This window comes from Hyperoodon ampullatus (genome assembly GCF_949752795.1).
Source record: "Hyperoodon ampullatus genome assembly, chromosome: 17".
Taxonomy (NCBI): Eukaryota; Metazoa; Chordata; class Mammalia; order Artiodactyla; family Ziphiidae; genus Hyperoodon; species Hyperoodon ampullatus.
In genome coordinates this window covers 53,173,371-53,197,503 of record NC_136930.1, presented here as the reverse complement: position 1 = coordinate 53,197,503, position 24,133 = coordinate 53,173,371, and the positions used below count along the sequence as shown (strand labels likewise).

Below are 24,133 nucleotides of genomic sequence, written 5' to 3'. Positions count from 1 at the left end.
TGTCATAGGAAAATGAGGGGGCTTATTTAAAGGATTTTTTCAAAGACCTGATAAGTGAATCTTATCTGAGTCGGATAGTGAAGGGTGGTTCTTCACAGTGAGCCCATATAACCAAACACAAAAGGGTGAGGGGATTTCTTAACCATCAGGTAAAATTCAACATTTTCAGTTGAAGAAAAGGTGAAAGGAAATAGGCTAGAGGACACTTTGTTTTATTTTTAGGATGAAAGAGACTTGAACACCTGTGGACAAAGGGGAAGAAACCAGAGAGAATAAAGGAGACAAATGAACACAGGTTCTGGAGAAGGAAGAGAGATTGTGTGATTGAGTCAAGGATGTTTTCCTGATTAATAGGAAGGACTCGTTAAATATTCAGGAAGCGTTGAGGTTTGAATAGGGAGAATTAAAGTTGAGATAGTTTGTTTAATCGTTTGATATGATACCACAAAAAACATACAGGTGATAGGTAAATCGTGGTAAATAAATTAAGGCTCAGCAAATAAATATTCTCAGTAGAGTACGTCATCTACTGTGACTGAGGCACTGAGACAAAGGTAGCAGAGGGTCATGGGGAAATATATCAATAATAGCAGACATCCATTATTTAAGATGGTAAAAATTACCAAATTCTAATGATGATATTACATATCTAGGCTCAGGCAAAGAACAAATATCTGAAATGTTACCAGAACCAAAACTCTCCTCTTTCCAAAACCAGTTTTATGCTGTCCAAAGAATCCCGTATGCCTTACAACTGAATGGTAAAATTGATCTGAGGAAAACTATAATTTTAAAACTCAGATAACAATGATGATGTGGTGATGATGTGTAGGAGACATCATTACATCATGAGAATCCCAATCTCAGTCTCAATCTCTCTCTTTCTCGGCGTGAACACCTATATTTACATCCCCACTGTCACACTCCACCACCAGGGCCCTCCATCTCTTAATTTCTCTATTTTTCTGCAGCTGCCAACTTTGTGTAATATATTATTTTCTGATCAAGCTGTGTTTAACAGACTCTGACAATAATCCCTTGAAGAATCTAATCTCTGAATTTCTCTGACAATTTTTTGAGACTCTCCTTTGAAGTGTTACAGATACCTTTGTTTGGGCCACAATAATAACAACTGTCTGTTTTCATCAACAAGTCAGGCAACTAGAATTTAAGAATATCCTAACACTCAGTATAGGAGTAAAGTGCTATAGGTTCTCAGATAGTTATCCATTTTCACTCATTAACCATTATCAAAGCCTCTTCCTCTGTAAATAAAGGTAGCAGGGAAGATTTGAAAATGAACTAAATAACTCATATTCTATTATTCCACTTATTATTAGAGATTTTGTTTTGCTTTGTTTTGTTTCTATCTTTTTTGCAATAACCTTCAGATTTTTTCCTAGTAACCAGGGTGAAACCATTTTTACTCCTTAATGCTTTTCTTTTACATGAAACAAAATAGTAATAGAAAGGGAAAGAAATATAAATATAACTTTTTCTTATCATTTGAAGCCAGTAAAGGAGCTAAATTCAATGTATGTATGTATGTATTTAGTATTTTAATTGTCTTTCTTGAAAGATAATGCAGTATTTAAGCATCCAGTACTGTAAAAAATCATCTGTACAAAACCTCCTAAACTTTTTTAGATAAGTGTTTTCACAAATACTGATATATAATACATTTTATTAATCACTTAAGGGGTTTTGTTTGTTTGTTTTAAATTAAAGCACCCTGTGGAGGCAATTTAACAGGATCTTCAGGCTTTATTCTTTCACCAAACTTCCCTCACCCATATCCCCACAGCAGGGACTGTGACTGGACTATCACCGTGAACGCAGACTATGTTATCTCCTTGGCATTTATCAGGTGAGTTCCCATACATTTCCACATTTTAAAAATATTTTTGCTCATTTGCTTTAGCATTTCACTAGGCAAATTTTTATTTCTCTACATGACATTTTTTAGTTTAGTTTTTATTTTTTTTACCAATTTCAGTGCTAATATTTTGCAATAAACAGTTTACAAATCCCTGTATAGTAGCACAGACGCCAATGTAGTTATGAAGGCTACAGAACTACAGGTGAGTGAGCATCTTTCACCAGTTTCCAATATAGAGGAGACATGTTAAAGGTTGAGTAGTTTATTGACTCTCATGAAATGCTATCTCTTTATAACATTTCCTCCCTCCCTGAACTTACCATCACTGTTTCAAAAAGTTCTGTTTGTCCTAAACTTAAAGATTAAAAGGTCATTATTTCAAGGAATTTTTTCTCCCATATGTGTACCACCCAAAACTTTTTTGAAGTATCTAAATACCCATAGGTGCAGCACCACCACTGGACTTGGGAAGATACATATTCTACCTACTGTCCTTCCTGGTGGTCTCATTAAGTCAAGCTGACAAGAATTTGATGGATCATTTTCCTATACTCTCTCAGCAGAACTTGCCTCCTGATAGAACTTAACATGAGGTGTTCCGAAATTTACATTTGTTATTTAGCAGTATCAGCTGCAGGGTTAGCTTAGTACTGAAGCAGTAGAGGATGCAGTTTCCCGTGTGGCAAAGAAACCACTGAGTTTGAGCCCCAGCTCTGCCGCTGTCATTTGTGTCACCTTGGGTAAATTATTTATATGAATGAGCCTCTGTTTCCTCACATGGAGCTAACAGCTGTTTCACAAAACCCAGCCTAACTCTTTTCCTTAAGATTTCAATGGGAATGTTAGGTACCAGCAACTTAAAGAGTTTCTAACTAGAAATGTTCCTAATCTTCAGTGTTCAAGACTGATGTCTGTTGGCTCTAGTAACGCAGCCCCTTCTTCTGCTAGCATGTCAAAGGTGCTTGGTATTTATGTAAAATATTAAGCTGAAAAATCTTTCTAATATATTGAAGCCAGGTTTAAAAAAAAAAACTAAAAAAAAGGATAATTCAAACTCATGAAAAATTTAAAAAAGTAAAAATATATGGAAATATTTCAATAATTTGTAGCGATACATTGATAATTGGTAATAACAAAGCAACAATGATGACAATGTTAGTTATATGCCAGGACCCAGTTATAAGACAGTTTCCTGAAGTAAGTACTACTTTTCCCATTTTTACAGTAGAGGAAATGACAGTACAAACATTAGAAATGTCAGGGTGTAAGATACAGGGCTTAGTTTACTTAAAAAATTTATTGTAGTTAATAACTGAGTGGGAGAAGGCTGTATTACATGAAGTACATGACCAAAAGTTGATTTCCAGCTGTGTCATTTATTATGTGATCTTAGGGAGACCACTGACGTTTTAGGGCCTCATTGGGAAAATGGAAATGATAATCTCTTCCTTATACCAGAGGATTATTGACAAGACCAAGTTAATATTTATGAAAGTGCTTTGTAAAATAAAACATACTATTGGAATGTACTATCTTTCCAGTTTTTTAGGAAAAATAATTATTATAGCTAACATTCTAAAGGTTCCTAGAAAAAGACTGTTTTTTGTTTTATTCTAATTTTCAGAGAAGTTATAAATCAATATTTTGAATTATTTATTTAAAACCAAACTAGAAATTTAAAAAAAAAGTACTGAAATTACTATTGTTAAATAGGCTTTTGGCCTTCCAAAGATAGTACATTTAAACTATATTTACTATATCCTTTACAAAGAACTTGTTTCTAGTGTTTCTTCCAATAGTGAGATAGGTAAGGAAGTTGTAATTCTCATCGAACCTTAACGATAAAAGACATGACTTTCAGAAAGTTGTATTTTACCCCAGAACAAGGATAGTAAGTAATGAAATAAGACCTTAACCTCTGACTTCTGCTACATTATCAAAATTCAGGCCTCAGACTCACTGAAAGGTTTCAAGAGTAATTAACTGAATCAGACATGTGAAGCTACTATTAAAACAAAATATAACAATATGGTGGTCCCCCAGTTTTCTCATGTTGCATTGTCCCTTTTATATGAGAAGTTGGTAACCTCTGCATTATCCCAGTCTTTCTTCACCACTATTTACGCGCAAGTAAACTAGCTAGATTCCTCTCCCTTGTACATGCATACATAAAGGATTAGAACTGTGGAAACAACCTCTATCAATCTAGTGGATTTGGAAATAGTATCTCCCAACCTAGCAAGTTTTTTGTTTAGATGCAGAGGTGATAAAACTTGACAAAATAGTTTCTCCATTGATGGATGTTTAACAACGGCAAGGTTTATTTGTTTTATTTTATATCGTGAACTTCTTGACTTTTCTTAATCACCCACTTGAGTCCATCCTTTCCTCTGCCACAGTATGAGTTAGGTAATAGACACATGATTACATGTCTTCTGCCTTCTAAGTATGTGGGTTCTATAATCACTATGGGACAATTCTCATACTTTGATGGAAGTTTATCATGCAAATTTTGCAATATTCAAATATTGATTTGAATAGTTTACATGCTAAAATGTCTTTATTCACACATTATTTAATTTTGATGAAGAGTGTATTGGTTTGATTTGCCTATACTAGGTTCTAAAAGAAGAAAATATATTTACTTTCAGGAAAAAGAATACCTAGTACAATGTGTGGTGCTTTGTTTGAGTAATTTAAATGAAAATTTTGTCTTTCCAACTTTTGTTTGAATCTGATATGTTGAGGTGAATTTTAAAACAGCAAAAATGCTCTTAAATTTTGAAGTTCAAGGCAAATAGTACCGTTGACAAAGAAAAAAGGTTGTATTTTTATGATGTAAAATATCTGGATGAAAAATTTTTTAAATGGTTATTGTCTTACACATTTTACTGATATAAAGTAACTTGCATAAGGATATGTAGCTAACAAAGGCAGACTCAAGGCTTGAACCTAAGCTCTGACTCCAAGTCCTGTATCATTTCATCAGCTTATAAACTGTTTGCCTTACAGTCACTTTTATTCCCTATAGACACAATGCCAACTTAGAAATATTTGAAAATATCAAGGTGTCTTTTCTCTTTTCCAGTACTGATTTGATATGCATATTCAGTGTGCTGTTGCCAGGTGAATTTTCAAATTAGCTTATTTTGACAGGGTCTGCTGTTATTTTTAAAGATATTGATTGAATTAATATATGATTATGTGACTATTATGCTTAATGCCTTAGTAATAACCATTCCACTTTTTTCTATCTTTCTTTCTCTCTCCCCTTCTTTCTTTATTGCTTTCTTTCTTTTTCTTTCATTTTAGTTTTAGCATAGAACCAAACTATGACTTCCTCTATATATATGATGGACCAGACAGTAATAGCCCACTGATTGGAAGTTTTCAAGACAGCAAGTTACCAGAGAGAATAGAAAGCAGCTCAAATACCATGCATTTGGCTTTTCGGAGTGATGGATCTGTTAGTTACACTGGATTTCATTTAGAATATAAAGGTAAATGTGAACATTTGATTTTAACATCATGATTTAAATTTTGAACATTTTATACAGGAGAATAATGTTGTATTGGCCACTGTCAGATGTTAGTAATATATGCATTTCTTAATGCAGACTACCTACAATTCAGCTCACAAAAGAGCTCTCACTGTAGACTTTTCCTATGAGTGGGAAGTAAATTAGCATTTTTCTAATTACTACCAAAGGAAATGTATCAGGCAAACAAATAAGCAATTAGTATACTGCAGGAGTTGGCTGAGACCACAAAATATTTCTTAAAAAACAAAGTCATTTTTTGGAAGCTGAGGATTCACTCAAATATCGGGTATTCAGAGACTACTCTCAGTGATAAAGAGAATACTCACAAATTATACTACTCACAAAGGATTTTGACAATCATGTTTCAGAAAATGTCTAAAAATATTTAAATATGTCAATATTCAGAATAGGGTAAAGTGTGATGATGATTATAATATTTTAGAATATTTCTGCAAGTATTTAAATGAATCAATATTACAATGCTATGGATATTTATAAATATATTTTTCTTAAGTTTTATATTCAATGACTATAAGGACAAATTAGATCTTAGTTGTTTAAAGTTAATATTTTTCAGTAGTTGAGTCCATAAAGGACATACTGATAAAGGGATCATTTGAGTTCTGAAAATGCATACTTTGAATTTATTGCTTACTGCTTAGATTTTCTTTTTTTTTTAATTATGAAATATTTTCAATAGCTAAAAATTATACAGAATAGTAAAATAAACTTCAAAGTATTTACCATCCAACTTGACAAACATGGTGCCATATTTGCTTCAGATCTTGTTATTCTTGTTTTAATAAATATAATATTACATATACAATTGAAACTCGTTCTGAATTTGCACTGGGAAGAAGGGTTTGTTTCCTCAGGGCTGTCAAAGGAAGTCAAGATAAATTCCACAACTTCCCATGGCATGCATGGCATGGGTTAAGGAAGGCTTTTTTAGGGAAAGGAAACACAAGTCAGCCGGAAACAGATGTTTGGAGCTCTCCAATATGTCCATCATTACTTGGAAATGCTTGCCAGGGCAAGGTATCTGCTCAACACTGACATGGTATGGATTTCATTCTGATGGAAAGATTGAACCCTCTATGGGTCTCTCATTTTACAAAGTAAGAAAATGGCCTGCTCAGTGTGAGAATATATGAGCTATTTGGTACAAAACAGTAAGGATTTAGGGTGCCAGCTATTTATTGGGGTTGTCTGAAAATACTAGCTGCTCCAAACCAGGGGATCATGGGAAAGCTTAGACTTTGTGACTATGGGTTAGGAAGCACTGATCTTATGGAGAGTTGAACTTGAGCAACATGCCAAAACTCTCCCACTGGAAGAGGCTCCCCATACCATACACCAGAACCCAACTAACTGGCTATCTGGACAAAGTATAGTGAGCAGTCAAGGTCATTTTCAGACGCTCTTGATTCTTTCATGATAGTACCCTCCTAATTCTGAATTTGGGGCTTATCTTTTCCATGTATGTGCACTTGTACGTATTTTTATATTTTCCATCATGTACACTTCCTTCATCTTATTTTCAAAAATAATTATTTTCATCATGTACATATCCTTGTGAAAATTGTTTTTCCCTTTACATTGTTTTTGAGATATATCAGTGATAAAGACATGTAGATTTAGTTTGTTAATTTTTTATGATATTCCATCATATGACTGTATCACAGGCAATTTATAAGTTTTTCAGATAGACACTAGGTTGTTTCAGTTTTCCACTATGAACCATGATGAAATGACCATTCTTTTGCATGCTATCTTGAACATATCTGTGAGAGTCTTTCTAAGATACCTGTATACCTAGAAGTGGGATTACTGGATCAAAGGGTCTGACCCTCTTGAATCTAACTACACATCCCCCAATTACTCTCAGAAGACGTTGTACCAATTTATATCTCAACAGCAGAGAAAGCATTTCAGAAACTCCACATTTTTTTATTGAGATATAACTGACATATAACATTATACTATTTTGGGTGTACCTACAACATAATGATTTAATAAATATATATATTGCAAAATGATTACCATAATAAGTCTAGGTAACATTATCACCACATATAGTTACAATTTTTTTCTTGTAGTGAGAACTTTTATGATCTATTCCCTTAGCAACTTTCAAATATAGAATACGTACAGTGTTAAGTATAGTCACCATGCTGTATATTACATCACCATGACTTACTTATCTTATAACTAGGAGTTTGTACCTGTCAGGGAGGAAAAAATTTTCCTCTGCTGTTCTAGATTCTTCTGGCTGGTCTAAGAATTAAATTGACATGAGACAGATTAACAGGAGAAAATCAAACAGACGTTTAATAACATGTATACATGGGAGAAACTTAGGAAAACTGAATAACTCGCCAAAATGGCTGAAACACCCCCACCTTATATACATCTTCAGCTAGAGACAAAAGAAGATGTTGGGAGTAGTGGCTTGGGACTTCAAAGGGGAGCAAGGAAATTCATATTGATGGAAAAGCAAATGTTTGATAAATAAATGTTTGCTGGGCTATGCAGAGACAAGGGGATAAAGAGTGGACTCTGCTCTCTAGGCCCTGCTTTGTTTCCCCCACTGTACCTAGCCTGTATTCTTTGCAGATATCTCTGGTCATAGCTGTATTCTAGGAACACAACCTTTAGCTAAATTCTTTAGGCATCTAAGTAGGAGGTAAAAAGAAAGACTTTCTGAGTCTTCTGTTTCTTAAAAATAATCAGCCTAGATTAATACTCATGCCAAAGAGACACATTTTGGGGTGGTAAATTTTGCTCCCCTACATACCCTTTTATCACCTTCATCCATTTCACCCATACCCCACCCCCCTGCCCTGGGCTCTGGCACCTACCAATCTGTTCTCTGTATGAGTTTGGTTTCTTTTTTTTAGATTCCAACATATGAGTACAGTATTCGCTTTTCTCTGTCCACATTATTTCACTGAGCATAATGTTCTCAGATCCATTCATGTTGTTCCAAATGGCAGAATTCCTTCTTTTTTGTGGCTGAATAATATTCCATTGTATTTATATATACCATATTTTTCTTTATTCATCCATTGATGGACAACTTAAGTAGTTTTCATATCTTGGATATTATAAATAATGCTGCATTGAGCTTGAGGATGCAGATATCTTTTTGAGATAGTGATTTCAAGAAACTCCACATTTTTGAAAAACCAGTGCTCTTGTCACACTTGAGTTGTCAATCTCATGGATGTTAAATGTTACCTCATTGTTATTTTTATTGCCTTTCTCTACTTACTCTTAAGTTGAGTATCTTTTTCCTATTTTGCATACTGAAGTTTCCTTTTCTATAAACTGTGTATTTTTATCATGCACATTTTTCTAATCTGCTGCTTTTTTTATTTATAGGAAATATTCTTTATATTGTGGATATTGTTTATCGGTTATCTTTGTTGTAGTAAAAATCTTACCATCTTTGGCAAGGATTTCACTTTATTTCCAGTTTCTTTTGCTGTATAAACATTTAAAAACTCAATATCAATAATTAATCTTTCCTCTTATTCATGGTCTGTGCTTTCTATGCCTTGATTAAAAAACCTTCCTTATTATAAGGTCATAAAGGCAGTTTCTTAAACTTCTTTTTCTAAAGTTTTAAAGCTTTGCTTTTCACCTTTAATCTCTCTTATATATGTGGGGTTTTTTGTTTTTCTCTTTTTGTTTGTTTGTTTGTTTTTTGTAAACAAGGAATCCATAATGCTACTGCTGTCAAATATCGAGTTTCTATGTAACTGCTTCTGAATCTTCTCTTCTGTTCCACTGGCCTATTTTTCTGTCTCCAGGCCAAGACTTCTCTGAATTTTTCTACTATAGCTTTAAAATAAGACACTACCTTATACTTCTTCAAAATTGTCTTGGTGTTTATTAAATGTTTTGAACTTTTATTTAGATTTTAGAACTAAGCCTGTTCTTCCTGTTCAATTAGTTTGGGACTGTATTGAGTTTATAAATTATTTGGGAATAAATTGAAGTATATATGATATTTAATTTTCCCATCTATTAATATGGCATATTTTTCAATTTACTTATGTCTTATTCAGTGTCTTTCAATAATTTTTACAATAGAAGTTTTCTCATCTAAATTTTAAATGTCTTGTAGTTTCCATTGTAAATTGGAAATAAGTGATAAATAAGTGATATTTAAATTGTAATTAAATAAGTGATTGTAAATAAATGATATTGTAAATAAGTGATTTTTTATATTAGATTTTACTGGTTGCTGCTAATAATAAGGCCACTGTGTATTCTTGCAATTACCTAATATCTAGCAAACTTGCTTAACTCTTTCATTCTTTCATTAGCTATCATAATTTTTCTTAGAGTTGTTTTTTGGGGGGAGATTTTCTATGCCAACAATAACAGTTATGTTTCTTTCTAGGCTGTACATACTTTTCCCCTACCTACTCTGGGTAGAACTATCAGTCCATGTCAAATTGAAACAGTGATAGACATTATCCTGTGTCATTGCTAACTTTAAAGAGAAACATCTAATGTTTCACCTTTAACCATGATATTTGCTATTGGTTAGGGGCAATGTTAATGAGGACTAACATTTTTTAACTCATTGTTTTCAGGGACATTTCAAAGTTATTACATATAAAAATCATTTACCTCTATGAGTGAAGAACTTTTAGCACAACATGGTTAAATAGTCAGCCCAAAGTCATATGCAAGATTTGATTCAGAGTGGGCTCCAGAGAACACTCTTACCTAAAATGTTATACTACCTAGAGATATACTTTATCAATTATAGGAAGTTCTCCTCTATTCTTGGTTTACTAAAACTTTTTAATCATAAAGGGATTTAATTTTATCAACTGCTTTTTCATCAACTATTAAAAATATCACACAGTTTTCCTTTGTGAAACTCTTAATGTTGTAAGTTATATATGTATATTTTTTAACATTGAAACATCTTTACATTCGTGGGATAAAACCAATCTATTCATTTTTGTTTGTTTTTAATTATTTTTGCTGATTAGAGTATACTAACATATTAAATTTCTGTAATTATGGTATAGATTTATTACCATCTGTTAAAAAGTGTATTATCATTGATTTATTGCCATGAGATTAGTCTATAATTTTTCTTCCTTGTAGTGTCCTTGTTTAGTCTTGACCAAAATGATACAACTGCCTAATTTTGGGAACCTTCTCGCTAAACCAAAATAGTTTGTTTAAGATAGGGATCATATGTTTCTTAAATGTTTGCTAGAACTTCCCTGTAAAACTATGGACTTGGTGATTTGAGGAAGTAGAATTTTAGTTGTTATAAATCAATTCAGGTTTTTCTACTTTGTCTTAGATTTTTTGGAAACCTTTACCTAAGAACTAGTTATTTACATCTAAGTTTTCAAATGTATAGACATAAAAATGTTCAGTGTTCCCTTACTTTTTCTGTTGCTGTATTTTTTATTAACATTGCTTAGTATTTTTATTAATATTGCTTTTACCTAAATTATATATTCCCTTTTATTTTCTCTAGATTTGCTTTTATTTCTTCTAATTTATTGAAATACTTAACTTATTAATTTTCAGATTTTTTTTTTCTTGTCTAATATGAACTATGGGGGCCTATGAATTTTCCTCTAAGTACCACTTTAGCTGCTTTGCAAATGTTTGAATATGTAGAGATTTATTATTATACAATTCTAAATTTGTTCTAATTGAACTACATTTTGATATTTTCTCTGATTAAGAGTTACTTAGAAGTGCTTACAAGTCTTATAATAAATTTCAATCTATATTTAATTATGAATTTCTAATTTATTTGCACTGTGGTCAGATATGTATGATTCCAATTCTTGGCAGATCTTAAGATTTGTTTTGTGGCCTCTTATATGGTCAGTTTTTATGCATGTTCCCTGTGTGCTTGGAGAAAAGAGTGTCATTCAATTTATGGGTGTAGTTTTTTATATATAATCATTAAATCAAGCTCTCTAATTATATTTCTCAAATATTTATGCCCTTGCCATTTTTTAAAAGTCTGGTTGGCCTAGCAATTATTGAAATAGTTAGGGAAACCTATTATAATTCTTAATTTTTCATTTTTTCTTAAAATTCTAATGATTTTTGTTTTATATATTATGGGAACCTATTTTCAGGTACATATATATTTTATTTTTCTCATTTTTTTGATGTACTGAGTTTATTTATATTTATTCGCTTTTTTGATCTTATTTTGAGCTTTCTACTCCTTTTGATTTTTCTATCCTATCAAAAGTTTCTCCTTTTATCAAAGTCATATCATTTCTTGATATTTTATTGTTCAGTTATTTGCTTATTTATTTAATATACACACTCCCATTGCTGCCACTAAATCCCTACATATATACTAAAATACAAGCTTCTTAAGAGCAAGAACTCGATTTATTTACCACTATACAATGAGTACATTAGAATAATGCCTACATATTGTAATTGTCTGTTAATTATTTAACTGATGGATTTTGAGTTGCTTAAAGAGGTGTTTTCTATTTTAAGTCAAGACATAATTAGAATCATAACATTATTGAAATGTAAGAAACCTTAGAGACACATTCGTGTCCTGCATTTTACAAATGAGAACTTGGCTCTTTAGGAGTAGCTACTTATACCTGCAAGGTGATAGGCTTATAAACAAGACCTGTTTAGGAAGAAAGGAAGGAAGGAAGGAAGAAAGGAAGGAAGGAAGGAAGAAAGGAAGGAAGGGAGGGAGGGAGGGAGAGAGGGAGAATGGGAGAGGAAGAGGGAGATAAAGAGAGAAGAAAACTGTAAGCAAGTCAGTAAAGCTAGGTTCTATTGTGAATTAGTATTTAATAAAACATTTCCAGAGATCCATAGGATAACAGATACAGGAAGAATGCCACAAATACTACCATACTCAGGGCAGATGATGCTAATATATTACAGCATTCTTTCTCATGGAAACTGAACTTGACCTCGCAATCCTTTCTCTACATTCCAGGTAGCCATTATTAAATCCATGTAATTTAGCACTTGAGATAAAACCTACTTGCCATATCTCAGCTAAATGTATTTCCCTTCCTGTTTCCTATCTTGATCAATTTCCATGTCCCATTATTTCCAAAAAGTAAAGATTTATGCTGCCATAGGAAAAGGGACACCTATGCAATGTTTTTTTAAATAGGAAAATACTGATTACTCATTATGTAATACTTTATTCTAGGTACAATGATTAACTCTTTCAATATAGTATCTCTGTCTTTCCCTTTAGCAGACACACTTATAAATGCAAAAAAATGTTAACCAATAGCATTATGAGATAAGTATTGCTATCCCTATTTTACAAATGATGAAACTGAGAATCAGATTGTTAAAATGAATTGCATAAAATGACATAAATTATTACTTCCAATAAGAGTAAAGGCAAATAAAAATATAAGAGTACAGGCAGAGAGAAATATATAAGCATTCCATGAACTATAATTCTTCTCCTTGGACCCTACAGCTACTCCCCACCATCCTCAGCTACTACACCAGTGCCCACTTACACACAATTTCATGAGGTCTTATTTTTATACTGCAGATGGTATTTCTTTACAAAATTAGTGCTGAGTTTATGATACTCTCCAAATCCAACCTAATTAATTTTCTGGACTGGCCCTCAAAATTCTCATCTGTAGGAAAATTCCATCCCCCATTTCAGAGTCTCCAGGATCTGTCTTTTCCTATCAACCTCCCTATTTCTTAAAAAATGTTACCTCTTTAATAGTCTAGTTCCTTAAAGCTAATAAAGTAGTCTATGTTTATGTCTGCCATAGGCAGACAAACATGTCTGAATTTTCAAGATAAAATGTGCACCCCCCAAAATGAATTGACGTAAAACTGGATGTCCTGGATAATAAGAACTATTCATCTGTCATTTGTAATTCATGTTATATACTTTGACTCTGTTGATTTCTGTTAGCACTGAAAAAGTAAAGCTGTTAAGTCCTGACTTGCTCTAAATAATGGTATTAGTAGGTCTTTATTTAAAAATCCATAGGTCCAGCACCTACCTCTATTAGAGCTCACACCAGAGTATAGTTGCCATTGCTTGTGTTCATACCTATCTATTCATCTCCCTCTTGAAGATAGACTGAATCCTATTTCTGTTTGTTTGCAAATGCATAGTAGTTGTGCAAAGCATTTGAACAGTGAACAAATGCTATAGTCAAACATCAAACCAGTACACAAGTCAAACAAGTACACAAGCTTGCTAACATGGATTCTATCAGGAATACCATTTTACATTTACATAAAGCAAATGGTGGATATGCTCCAGTGTTGTAGACAGTAGTAAACTGGAGCAAAGAAGTAGACGTTTGAAGGTAAGGGGAGATGTTTTGCTAACTTGAAAGCAATGTCCCCAAAGAGTTTAAATCAGTCTCGTCTCCATTTATCTTAATGTAATTTCAATGAGATACAATATTAAGAAATTCACACTTGGATACATATTTTATTTTAAACAGTGCTCTCTTTTGCATTGTTTTTGTATTAAGGCTATTTTAAATGATGTCAAGTATGTTTTAAATATTTCTAATTATAATATTTAATAAATGTGACTCATAGTAGTGATATCTATATTATTTTAACAAAATATATTATTTACATGAAGGAGAGAGAATATATACGGTCTTGTGCTACTGAAGGGGACCTCCTGGCAGCTGGTGTTTTAGCTGATAGAGGATGTCAATTTTTATGCACCAAAAATCTACAGTGGAAGACTTAACAATGGTTGTTTATATACGGCATAAGTTAGCCACCTTCTCCACGAACCTTAATGTATCATAAGTTACTTTCTAAATTAACATATGAATTTAAGGTAAGATACATCTTTTCACAGAGCAATCTATTACATTTCAGCTTTACCCTGAGGTGTTCTGCACCAATTGTTTAATTTACATTTTAGCAATGTTTTCCAAAATAAAAGAGATACATGTGTGGTTTATATTTATTTTCAAAAAGCACCGTGGGAAATCTGGCCCTCTGTGAACTATGGGTCTGCCGATAGAGAGAGCCTCTCGGGACTTATGATAATATGTGGGGACTACAATGCATACACAGCGTGAAGGGAGTTTAGCTCTGGGAGTTGCTGAACTCATGCTAGAAAGTATATGCCCATCTGCTCTATTCTGGAAATAAAAGACAGTTGAATATTATATAGTCTGGTCACTTCTCAAAAATAAAAATAATGTATAACTTATTATCCACCGAATAACACTATTCATAATAATGGTCCCTTCATGAGTATATACCTACAAGTGGGAATAAACTTTGAAGTTTATTGAAGACTAAACTTTAACAGTAAAAGTATTTATGGTTCTTATTAGGCCAGAGAAAATGATGTATTTATAAATAAATCATTAAGTGTGAATTGAACAAACATTATTTAATTATTGTCATGCCTGATGCAAAGTATGATAAAAACTTTATAATGATATAGATATTATCCTTATTATAATAACATCTGTAAGTCTTTATTAATAAAATGAAAACAAGAACATAGTAAAGCTTTAATTTTTCCCATTGGATCTTCTTCAAGACACATTTTTCAGCGTTCTAATGTGAAACTTTTTAATTAAAATAAGCATTTAGAATACTTTACTTTCATGGGGAAAAAATTCTGGAAAATAATTTTTTTGTAAAAATGAAAACAAATCCATAGCTAAGATATAAGCTCTATTGCTTATGATCACTTCTCTCTTCCAGCAGACATCATTTAATATGCTTTATTTGGAGAATATAAAGCAAGGGACTCTTTTACCTGGGATCTATTCAGTAGGCAAACTACTATTATTCATAAAATTTAATGATTCATAAAATGAATTATTCATAAAATAAATTATTTTATTAAATTAATTATTCATTAAAATACTATCAACTTGTCTGCCTCACATTTTTTTTCTAAAACTAAAATCATCTTTCCATCTGCTTCCTAGACATTTATATAAGAATTCTCCAGATGTTCTCAAAGTTTCCAGATGTAATTGCTATGGCATACATGGAAATAAACAAGGGCAGTATTATTCATAGAAAGCTATTCACCAAGGATTTAAAGCAGTATGTAAACATAATAATGAGATAAATTAATCCTCTCAAAATGAGGCTAGCAATATAAAATTGTTACAAAAGCAATATTTTTAATTTGTCAACCATGTTTCCCTTTCCTCAAAAAGTAGGAAGTTTGTATTATATTACAGATTCACTGATATGTCACTGAAAATTTGGGGAAAACTTTAAAGAAGGAAAAAAGCAAACTTTTCAAAAGATGAATGTTAGGCAGTTAGACTTGTCAAAGAGATTAATCCTTTTAAATAGTAATTTCAATCCTTCCTTTTCCCTCAAGGGATTTAGTTCAGTTTCATGAAAGACAGCTGTAAGTGTTAGGTTGCTGTTCTGCCTAAAAATTACATTGCGTTTTCCTCCTTATTTAAGAAAAGGATCAATGTCAGGTTTTATTCCTAAAAATTAAACAAACCAACCTCTGCAACACCAAATCCTCATTCTTAGTGATCAAAGAACCTACTGGTTCTTTCCTTAAAATAGTATCATATGCATATTTTATCTGGGAAGAAATATAATTCCTTGAGCTGGGGAGCAATTTTTTATTGAAATCTGAATATGATATATGGCATACAAATTTCTTGTGCTGCTGTGTGTATGCACGTGTGTACGCCTTTGGGAGATCAAGTTATTTAGTTTTGGAGTGAAGCTCAGAAATCAGGTTTATCTGACTTACAAGCTCTAGTACAACTTCTCCCCTTCATGTCTCTCATCTCCCTTTCACCTAGTCTGCTTATTATCCCTCAATGCTCAGGTTAGATGTCAGTTCTTCAGGAAGGTTCTGAATGCGTCTCCTTATGCAAAACACATCACAATCACAAGTATTTATTTAGTTATTTTCTTTATAGACTGTAAAAGCCATGAGGGCTAGAATATTTTTTCATTGTCCACTGCTGTATTTCTGGTGTTAGTTGGATAATGGGCTCTTAAGTATTTGTTGGAAAGAAGGAAGGAAGGAAGGAAAGTGGACCTTTTTCATTCTTCTGGTATTCTAAATATTAAAATCATGTAAATGTTTGTTTCCACTATTTCCTCTTTTTTTTTTTTTTGGCTGCATTGGGTCTTCCTTGCTGCACATGGGCTTTCGCTAGTTGTGGCGAGCAGGGGCTATTCTTCGCTGCAGTGCGCATGGCGGCTTTCTCATTATGGTGGCTTCTCCTGTTGCGGAGCACTGGCTCTAGGCACCAGGGCTTCAGTAGTTGTGGCTCGTGGGCTCTAGAGCACAGGCTCAGCAGTTGTGGCAAACGGGCTTAGTTGCTCTGTGACATGTGGGATCTTCCCGGACAAGAGCTCAAACCCATGTCCCCTACATTGGCAGGCAGATTCTCAACCACTGTGCCACTAGGAGAGTCACCCACAACTTCCTCTTTAGTTGAATTCAGAGAAGTCTTGTGAAGTATTTTTTCCTAAAGCATAAATTTCTCATCATTTCCTATAAATGTTGAAGCACTTTGAACTCTGCAAACTTTAATGAATGGAATAAAAATATTTTTTCTGTTCAAATAAATCAGATTTTGATATATTATAACAATATGATTTCTGTAATAGCTGAACACCAAAATATTGTTGACTTAAATTCCAGTGATTCCACGAGTCCTATCCAAAGATACACCCACCTCCTGAATTCCCATTAATATAAATTCTAATGTAGAAAATCACATTTGTTATCTTGAATTTGTGATGGCCCTTACGTTGCTCATCTCTCTTATTTCTTAAGTAATCTATAATAATAATAATAAAATGGAAATATTAAGGTGTTACCCAGATCTGTTAACAACACAGTGTTCTACTACTTATTTACCAAAATGGATGAACTAATCTGTTTCTCTACATATTTTCAAAATATTCTCTCAGTCTCTCTAGTTTACTACCTGCATCCACAGAAAACAGTTCTTTGTTGTGAATGGACTTTACTTTTCAATTTGTCTGTTACTATTAGCTTTGAAAGTTCTTGGCTTTGACATAGACTCTCTGTCCAAAAAGATCATAGTTTGGATATTATAAAGATTTTGTGACTCTGTTTTACTGGGCAGACCTCTGACAGAAATGTGGGGAATGAGGTAGGTTAAGAGAAATGGTATCAGGGCAGAGACATAGAGGCTTTTACTTTCTTCCTAGTGATGAACTGAGATCAACATAGGCAGTAGTACTGTATCTATGTTCAGTCACACGGAATGAGTGTACATCATTTGGGAGGAAGATCTTTTAAATAATGAAATATTAAATAAATAAGTTCTTTTCCAAAATAATTCATTTAAAATACTTATGCATGGATTATAGCACATAATTTATAATAAACCACAAAACCCTGTTTGACTATAAATATTAGATACTGATTTTAATGAAAAGACCAATGAAGAATTTTATCTTTTATAAATCAATGTGAATTAGTAAAACGTCAGATATGGTTAAGGACTACTTTGTACTTTGAGCCCTCAAACAGAGGCAGAAAGGGTGTTGGTGCTTTCTGTTTACCTAGAGGTAGAAATGAAGAAATATTAAAAGTTTCAGAGAATATTGTGTTTTAAAATAATTAATTTTATATCAACATTGTTTTACAGCAAAACTCCGAGAGTCCTGCTTTGATCCAGGCAACATAATGAATGGCACCAGACTTGGAATGGATTTTAAATTAGGGTCAACAGTCACCTATTACTGTGATGCTGGTTATGTTCTTCAAGGCTATTCAACACTCACCTGTATCATAGGAGATGATGGAAGACCTGGATGGAATAGAGCCTTACCCAGTTGTCATGGTAAGAAAATACTTTTTGGCTGAGTTTTTATTATTAGAAAGAATCAAGAAATGTTTAAACCCGCTTCTGTTTTTTTTTTAAAAAAATCAACCATTTAAAACACAATCTACGAGTGTGGTATAGGAAATGTAGAGATTTTATCAAGGATTTTAAAATTGGATTCTGTAAAGAAATGGTTTTGAAACAATGCTCATATCCCCAGGTGTCTCTAAAGCAATGTGCACATTATAGTATGCCAGCTCTCTGAGAGCAGGGACATTGACTGTTCTGTTCATTTGTGTGCCTTCAGGATTTAAAGGAGTACCTGAAACTTCAGGTACTCAGGAAATACTGACTGAGTAAATGAGGAACAGACACACTGAAACTGACATTTCAACAAAAGTAGATAAATGCAATAACAAATATTATCAAAAATCAGTGATAAATCTTTATCTGAAATAGGGATATAGAAAAGTAGACATTTTTCCTAAGAATAGGTTGTCTAAAAACAATGACCAAATTGGAGCTACTCAGGCAGCTCCAGCAGCATGAGGAAGACCCAAGGGCACAAAAAGATGGAGAAATACCTAAAATTAGTTTCAGTAACATATCAGATATGAACGTTGCCAGATCTGCTACAGCTAGAGTTACTACAAGACCAGTACATCAGTTTCAGTGCGCTGAAGGATCTGACAATGATCATAGCCAGGAGAAGATCACTTATCTTAGAAAAAAATCTTAGGAAAAATATATTCAAGAAGAGATTTAATATCTTTGAGATTAAGGCAGTTAAAAGAGGCACCTGAAACAGAAACATCACCTTCACTTGGGATATGGAATTTGCTAAGCAGTTAGCTACAATAAATGAAGAGCCCTTTCAGAATGGTTTTGAACAGATGACCTAGTGGACAAAAGAAGGGAAACTGGGAGTCCCCAGTTAAAAATGAAGCAGATCTTAATGATGATGGTTCAGAAATTCATGGATATATATTTCTGGATAAATAACTGGAGGATTTTCCAAAATAAGGGCCAATCCACGACTTCATAAAGCTGGTTTCTTGTGGCCTTTCCAAAAACCCATATCAGAGTGTTACACAGAAGTGGAACATAGAGTGGTTTAAAAATTATTTTAATGAAAAACAAGTTATTCTCAAGGAAAGTTACATACAACTCAGTTGCAGACCCTGGTAATTTTAATTTCAAGCTCTTGGAAATGGGTATTATAACTAAATAAAACAATTTTACTAGTAAAAACCTAATACTGCATGTTCAAAAATCGCATACTTATACATAACTCTTTTTTTTTGGCTAGAAAACCAAGTTTTTTGTTTTTTTTTTCATTTTGAAGTTGAAATGTGCAGTGTGTCAAAATTAAGGATTTTGACAAATCTAAAAGTCATGTGACATTTAACAACTGTATTGAATCCTCAAATCTTTGGCTTTTCATTTATGTGTCTTTTTAATTGATATCCCATTGCAATCAACTTTACTAATAAGCACTATCATCTTATTGGTAGTCTCACTGTTGCTAGTGAATCAGTAATACATATACATATGTCCACTCTTTTTTAGAGTCTTTTCCCATATAGGCCATTACAGAGCACTGAGTAGAGTTCCCTGTGCTATATAGTAGGTCCTTATTAGTTACCTATTTTATATACAGTAGTGAGTATATGTCAATCCCATTCCCCCAATTTATCCCTGCCCCCCTTACCCCCTGGTAACCATAAGTTTGTTTTCTACATCTGTGACTCTATTTCTGTTTTGTAGATAAGTTCATTTGTACCCTTTTTAAAGATTCCACATATAAGTGATATTGTATGATATTTCTCTTTCTTTTATAACTGTTTATTATTGAAGATAGAGATACAGTGCAAAATACAGTTTAGTGAGGAAAAACAGTGATATCACCATGGGAAGTTACCACAGACTCCCTAGTCAGTTGAATGATCCTAACGCATTGTACAAAATTGACATGGGAATGATATCATTCAGGGCAGATTTTCCAAACTATGGGTCACCACCAGTGAGTCATAAAATCAATTCACTGGATTGTGACTAGCATTTTTATAATTGATATAACATTGAATAAAATAAAATAAAAGATAAAGACAAAAACATTATAATTCAAAGAACGTAGTAAAGATATTGTTTTCTGGAACTATTTTCAGTTATATATACAGAGATAAATAAAATACAGTAAATAAATATATACCCATATTTGAGTGTGTGTGCATGTAGGTGTGTATGTATATGTTTTCAGTTATATAAAGTGTATGTATTACTGTGAATTTCAGTGGAACAGGAAAAACCAGCAAGTCTGATCTGATGATTAAAAGTTTGGATTTTGGGGGTCTAATACGCATGGTAATTTTTCTTACTTATATAATGTATTCACCCATTTGAATTATATGTGTGTGATTTCTGAGTTACACAAGTCATTTGACCTCTCTAAGCTTATCGTCTCTCATTTGTAAAACATGGATAATTGAAATCTTTGCTTCAGAATGTTGTTATAAGAAATTAGGAAAAGATAGGTAACTACTAAATGGTCATTCTATTAATATCCGAACAATTGGTTAATTCTTGAATTAATGATTTCATCTATCAGAAATTAAAGGGACTCAGTTTTAGTTTTAACATTGTGAAAATATTAAAAGAATCTTGTAACTTTATTCTTTTCTCTCCTGCTGAAAAAAAAATTAAACCAATCGTATGAAAAAAAAAAAAAAAAAAGAAAAGAAATTAAAGGGAATAAAAAGAGAAATAATTACTTTGGATTTAATCCTGACAAAGAGAAAAAAATAATTGACGACATGGAAGTTTATAGGAAATGTAAGAGAAAGAGTGATTTATTATCTTAGAATTTAGAGCCATACAAAGGAGAAATCTGTTTATAGGCAGAAAAGCATACTAAACTTAGAAAAACACTTTTCACAATTTACTGTCAGTAATCATTAAGAAACCATAGAAAATTTCCAGGAGCCAGACAAGAAATAATCAAAAATCTGATGGGGAAAAACCAAAGAATACAGAAAACTACAGATCAAGAAGATAAGTGTTAATCACTGGAGTAAATAATTAAATGGGTAGACTTCAGTGACTTAGGTGGGAAAGGCAGGAGCTCCATGGGTCAATTATAGCCCAGTTAAGTATATTTCATGTTGGTTGAACAGTAGTATCTACAGACAATTTGGAGGGAAGAGCAGACCTGAGTTCATGTCCTCTTACTGTATCTATAACCTGAAGCAAGCTGAACCTTGATTTTTAAATCTTTAAAGCCAGATAATAGTTATTAACTCAATAGATTATTGTGAAGATTAAGTTATTAATCACAATACATGCAGAGGGCCTAGTAAAGTTCCCAGCAAATACTGACATATTAATACATGTGATTTTTAACACAATGTTCTAAAAGAAGCATATCACTGGAAAACATGCATTGCATTTTGCATTGTATGTTATGTTTTAGTTGAACTAGTACATTTTTGTCACTTCAATATTAATTAAATCTAATTTATTAATGTTATTATATGAATACACATTCACTCATTCCTGAAAATAGCACAGGAATTGATATTTTAAAATTTCTTAAGAGAGAATAATTTTTACCATCACTTACAATGGATATCATCAGACTTTTAGTCATAATGCCAAGATATAAAAATCAGAAATTATTCAATGCATGCTTTAAGCTATTAGAAAAAAATTTAAGGTAAATTCATTATAAACATATGACCATAACTGATAATTTCTAGTATAGCAGAGAGAAAATGAAAGCCCATTTTTTAGAACTAGATATACTTAACTCTAAACAATGATTTTAAGACAAGGAAAAAGCCTGGGTCAACTATGTGACCTTGTTCAATGTATTTATTTTGCATATCTAAGCATGAGATAATATTGTGTAATTTGCAAGTTTGTTAGGAGAATTATTTTCAATAACTTATTTAAAGTGTTTAGTACTGTGGCTGTTACTGTCACACACTAAGGAGAGCTTAATATATTTTAGTTTCTTGATCAGTTTCATATGCATCTATTCGTTTTCCCTCATGGTGATTATACAGAAATCCAAAATATACAGGACTCACTGACTTTCAGATTTAATAAATTAATACTTTAAAAGTCAAAATTAGTGCATAAATCATGTGCAATAGAGCTAAAAGGGTTTGTTCTTTATAAGCATAAATTCCTTTTAAGATAAATTTTGTATTTTTTAATCAAAGTAAAATGTGAATATGATAACTAAGAAAAGAATACAGAGAAGCGTACCATTTAAAGCAATATAAACCAATGTTCATCTGCCCTACCCCTCTCTATTCTCCTATTCCTCAGCTGAGTTTTCTAATAATTTCTATTTTAATTTCTCTGATGGCCCTCTCTGTGACTCTGCATAACATGAAGCTCTATTCCTTGATTTACCAATATTAGACAATATCTATTGATTCCCTGATATAAAAGATAAACAGTTATGTCACATCTGCAGCTCCTCTCTTCAGTGTTTCAGTTATATTATTTTTGGTTATTCTAGTAATTGCCTTTGTCATGTATTAATTTGCTTATACCTCTATTTGTAATTCCATCAATGTTTGAGAATTAGGTTGCCAGTCTTTGCTGCTTTTCATGCCAAGTCTTACTCCATAGAAGCAATCCTGACAAAAGTCTCTGATAATGGGAGCAGGAAATTTTGACTGACTGGTAGCCTTTGTTGCAGAGTACATGAGTAGGGAGTTGGCTATTAGACTGTGATGCTTAAGTGCCAAAATAAGGAAAAGTTTATTTATTTATTTATCTATTTATTTATTTAAGTTATTTCTTGTAATGTTGCTTTAGTGCTCCCCCAGAACACCATAAGCTCATGAAGTCTTGGGCTACATATTATTCTTTAACATGCAGGACATTAATTTATACAAGAAGGCTCTTAGTCAAATTATTTTACCTGATCCGGACCCTAAGAACTTACAGAGTCAGTCGGTTTCAGAAGATAGATTTTTATCATGGTTCAGGATTAAGTGTACATTTTAAATCTGAAGAAAATATTTTTAAGAGCTTATGTTGGACACTGAGAGATTATATTTGTCAGAAGTAGATCCAAAATGATAGCATCCTGTGGTAGGTCCTTCTCAATGTTGAGAAATCCTGCAGTTGATCTCATGAGCATGTCACATATATTAAATGATGGCAGAACAGGATATCTGTATCTGCAATTCACTTTGTGATAAAAAAAAATTGTGTTTGGAAAATAATTTCTTTTCTTCTTATTTTTCATACTTTTCATATCTGTTGAAACCCTGAGATATTTTATCTATAGACATACTGGATTAAAAGAGAAGTCATATAGCATTCTTATCCATGATCTGATTCAATATTAGGTAAATGTATTAAAACACAATGATGACAGAATCCATATTTCCCCTTAATATTCATTACTTGATTTATTTCACCTAATGGTATTCCATTTGTTTATATAAATACATCTCTACCCTGATCTAGGGCACCAGTCATCTCTTACCTCTTAACCTCTCTCCTAACTAGTTTCTCTCATTTTCTTGTTTCCCTATGCAGTCTCTTCTGAACACAGCAAAGTAATCTTTAAACCATACGTCACATTATATCACACATTTACTCAAAATCTATCAGTGGGCTTCCCTGGTGGCGCAGTGGTTGGGAGTCCGCCTGCCGATGCAGGGGACACGGGTTCGTGCCCCGGTCCGGGAAGATCCCACATGCCGCGGAGCGGCTGGGCCCGTGAGCCATGGCCGCTGAGCCTGAGCGTCCGGAGCCTGTGCTCCATAATGGGAGAGGCCACAACAGTGAGAGCCCCGTGTACTGGAAAAAAAAAAAAATCTATCAGTGCTTCCTAAATCTGAATAAATGCCAAAGATCATATAATATAA

General features: G+C 32.8%; 1 protein-coding gene and 1 pseudogene across 4 annotated transcripts in view; both read left to right on the top strand.

Moving 5' to 3' along the window:
• Window positions 1-24,133, top strand: part of CSMD3 (CUB and Sushi multiple domains 3) — a gene marked incomplete at its 5' end in the record, with an annotated part of 1,086,230 nt that overhangs the window by 808,240 nt on the left and 253,857 nt on the right. For all 3 annotated transcript variants that reach the window (XM_079722286.1, XM_079722285.1, XM_079722284.1), the window contains 3 exons: window positions 1,729-1,867; window positions 5,192-5,379; window positions 18,063-18,257. In XM_079722286.1, coding sequence (XP_079578412.1) covers window positions 1,729-1,867; window positions 5,192-5,379; window positions 18,063-18,257 — 522 coding nt within the window. The remainder of the gene's footprint in view (window positions 1-1,728; window positions 1,868-5,191; window positions 5,380-18,062; window positions 18,258-24,133) is intronic.
• On the top strand, window positions 18,748-19,427 carry LOC307065634 (small ribosomal subunit protein mS31-like; annotated as a pseudogene). Its single transcript has one exon. The product of its transcript is annotated as a small ribosomal subunit protein mS31-like (transcript).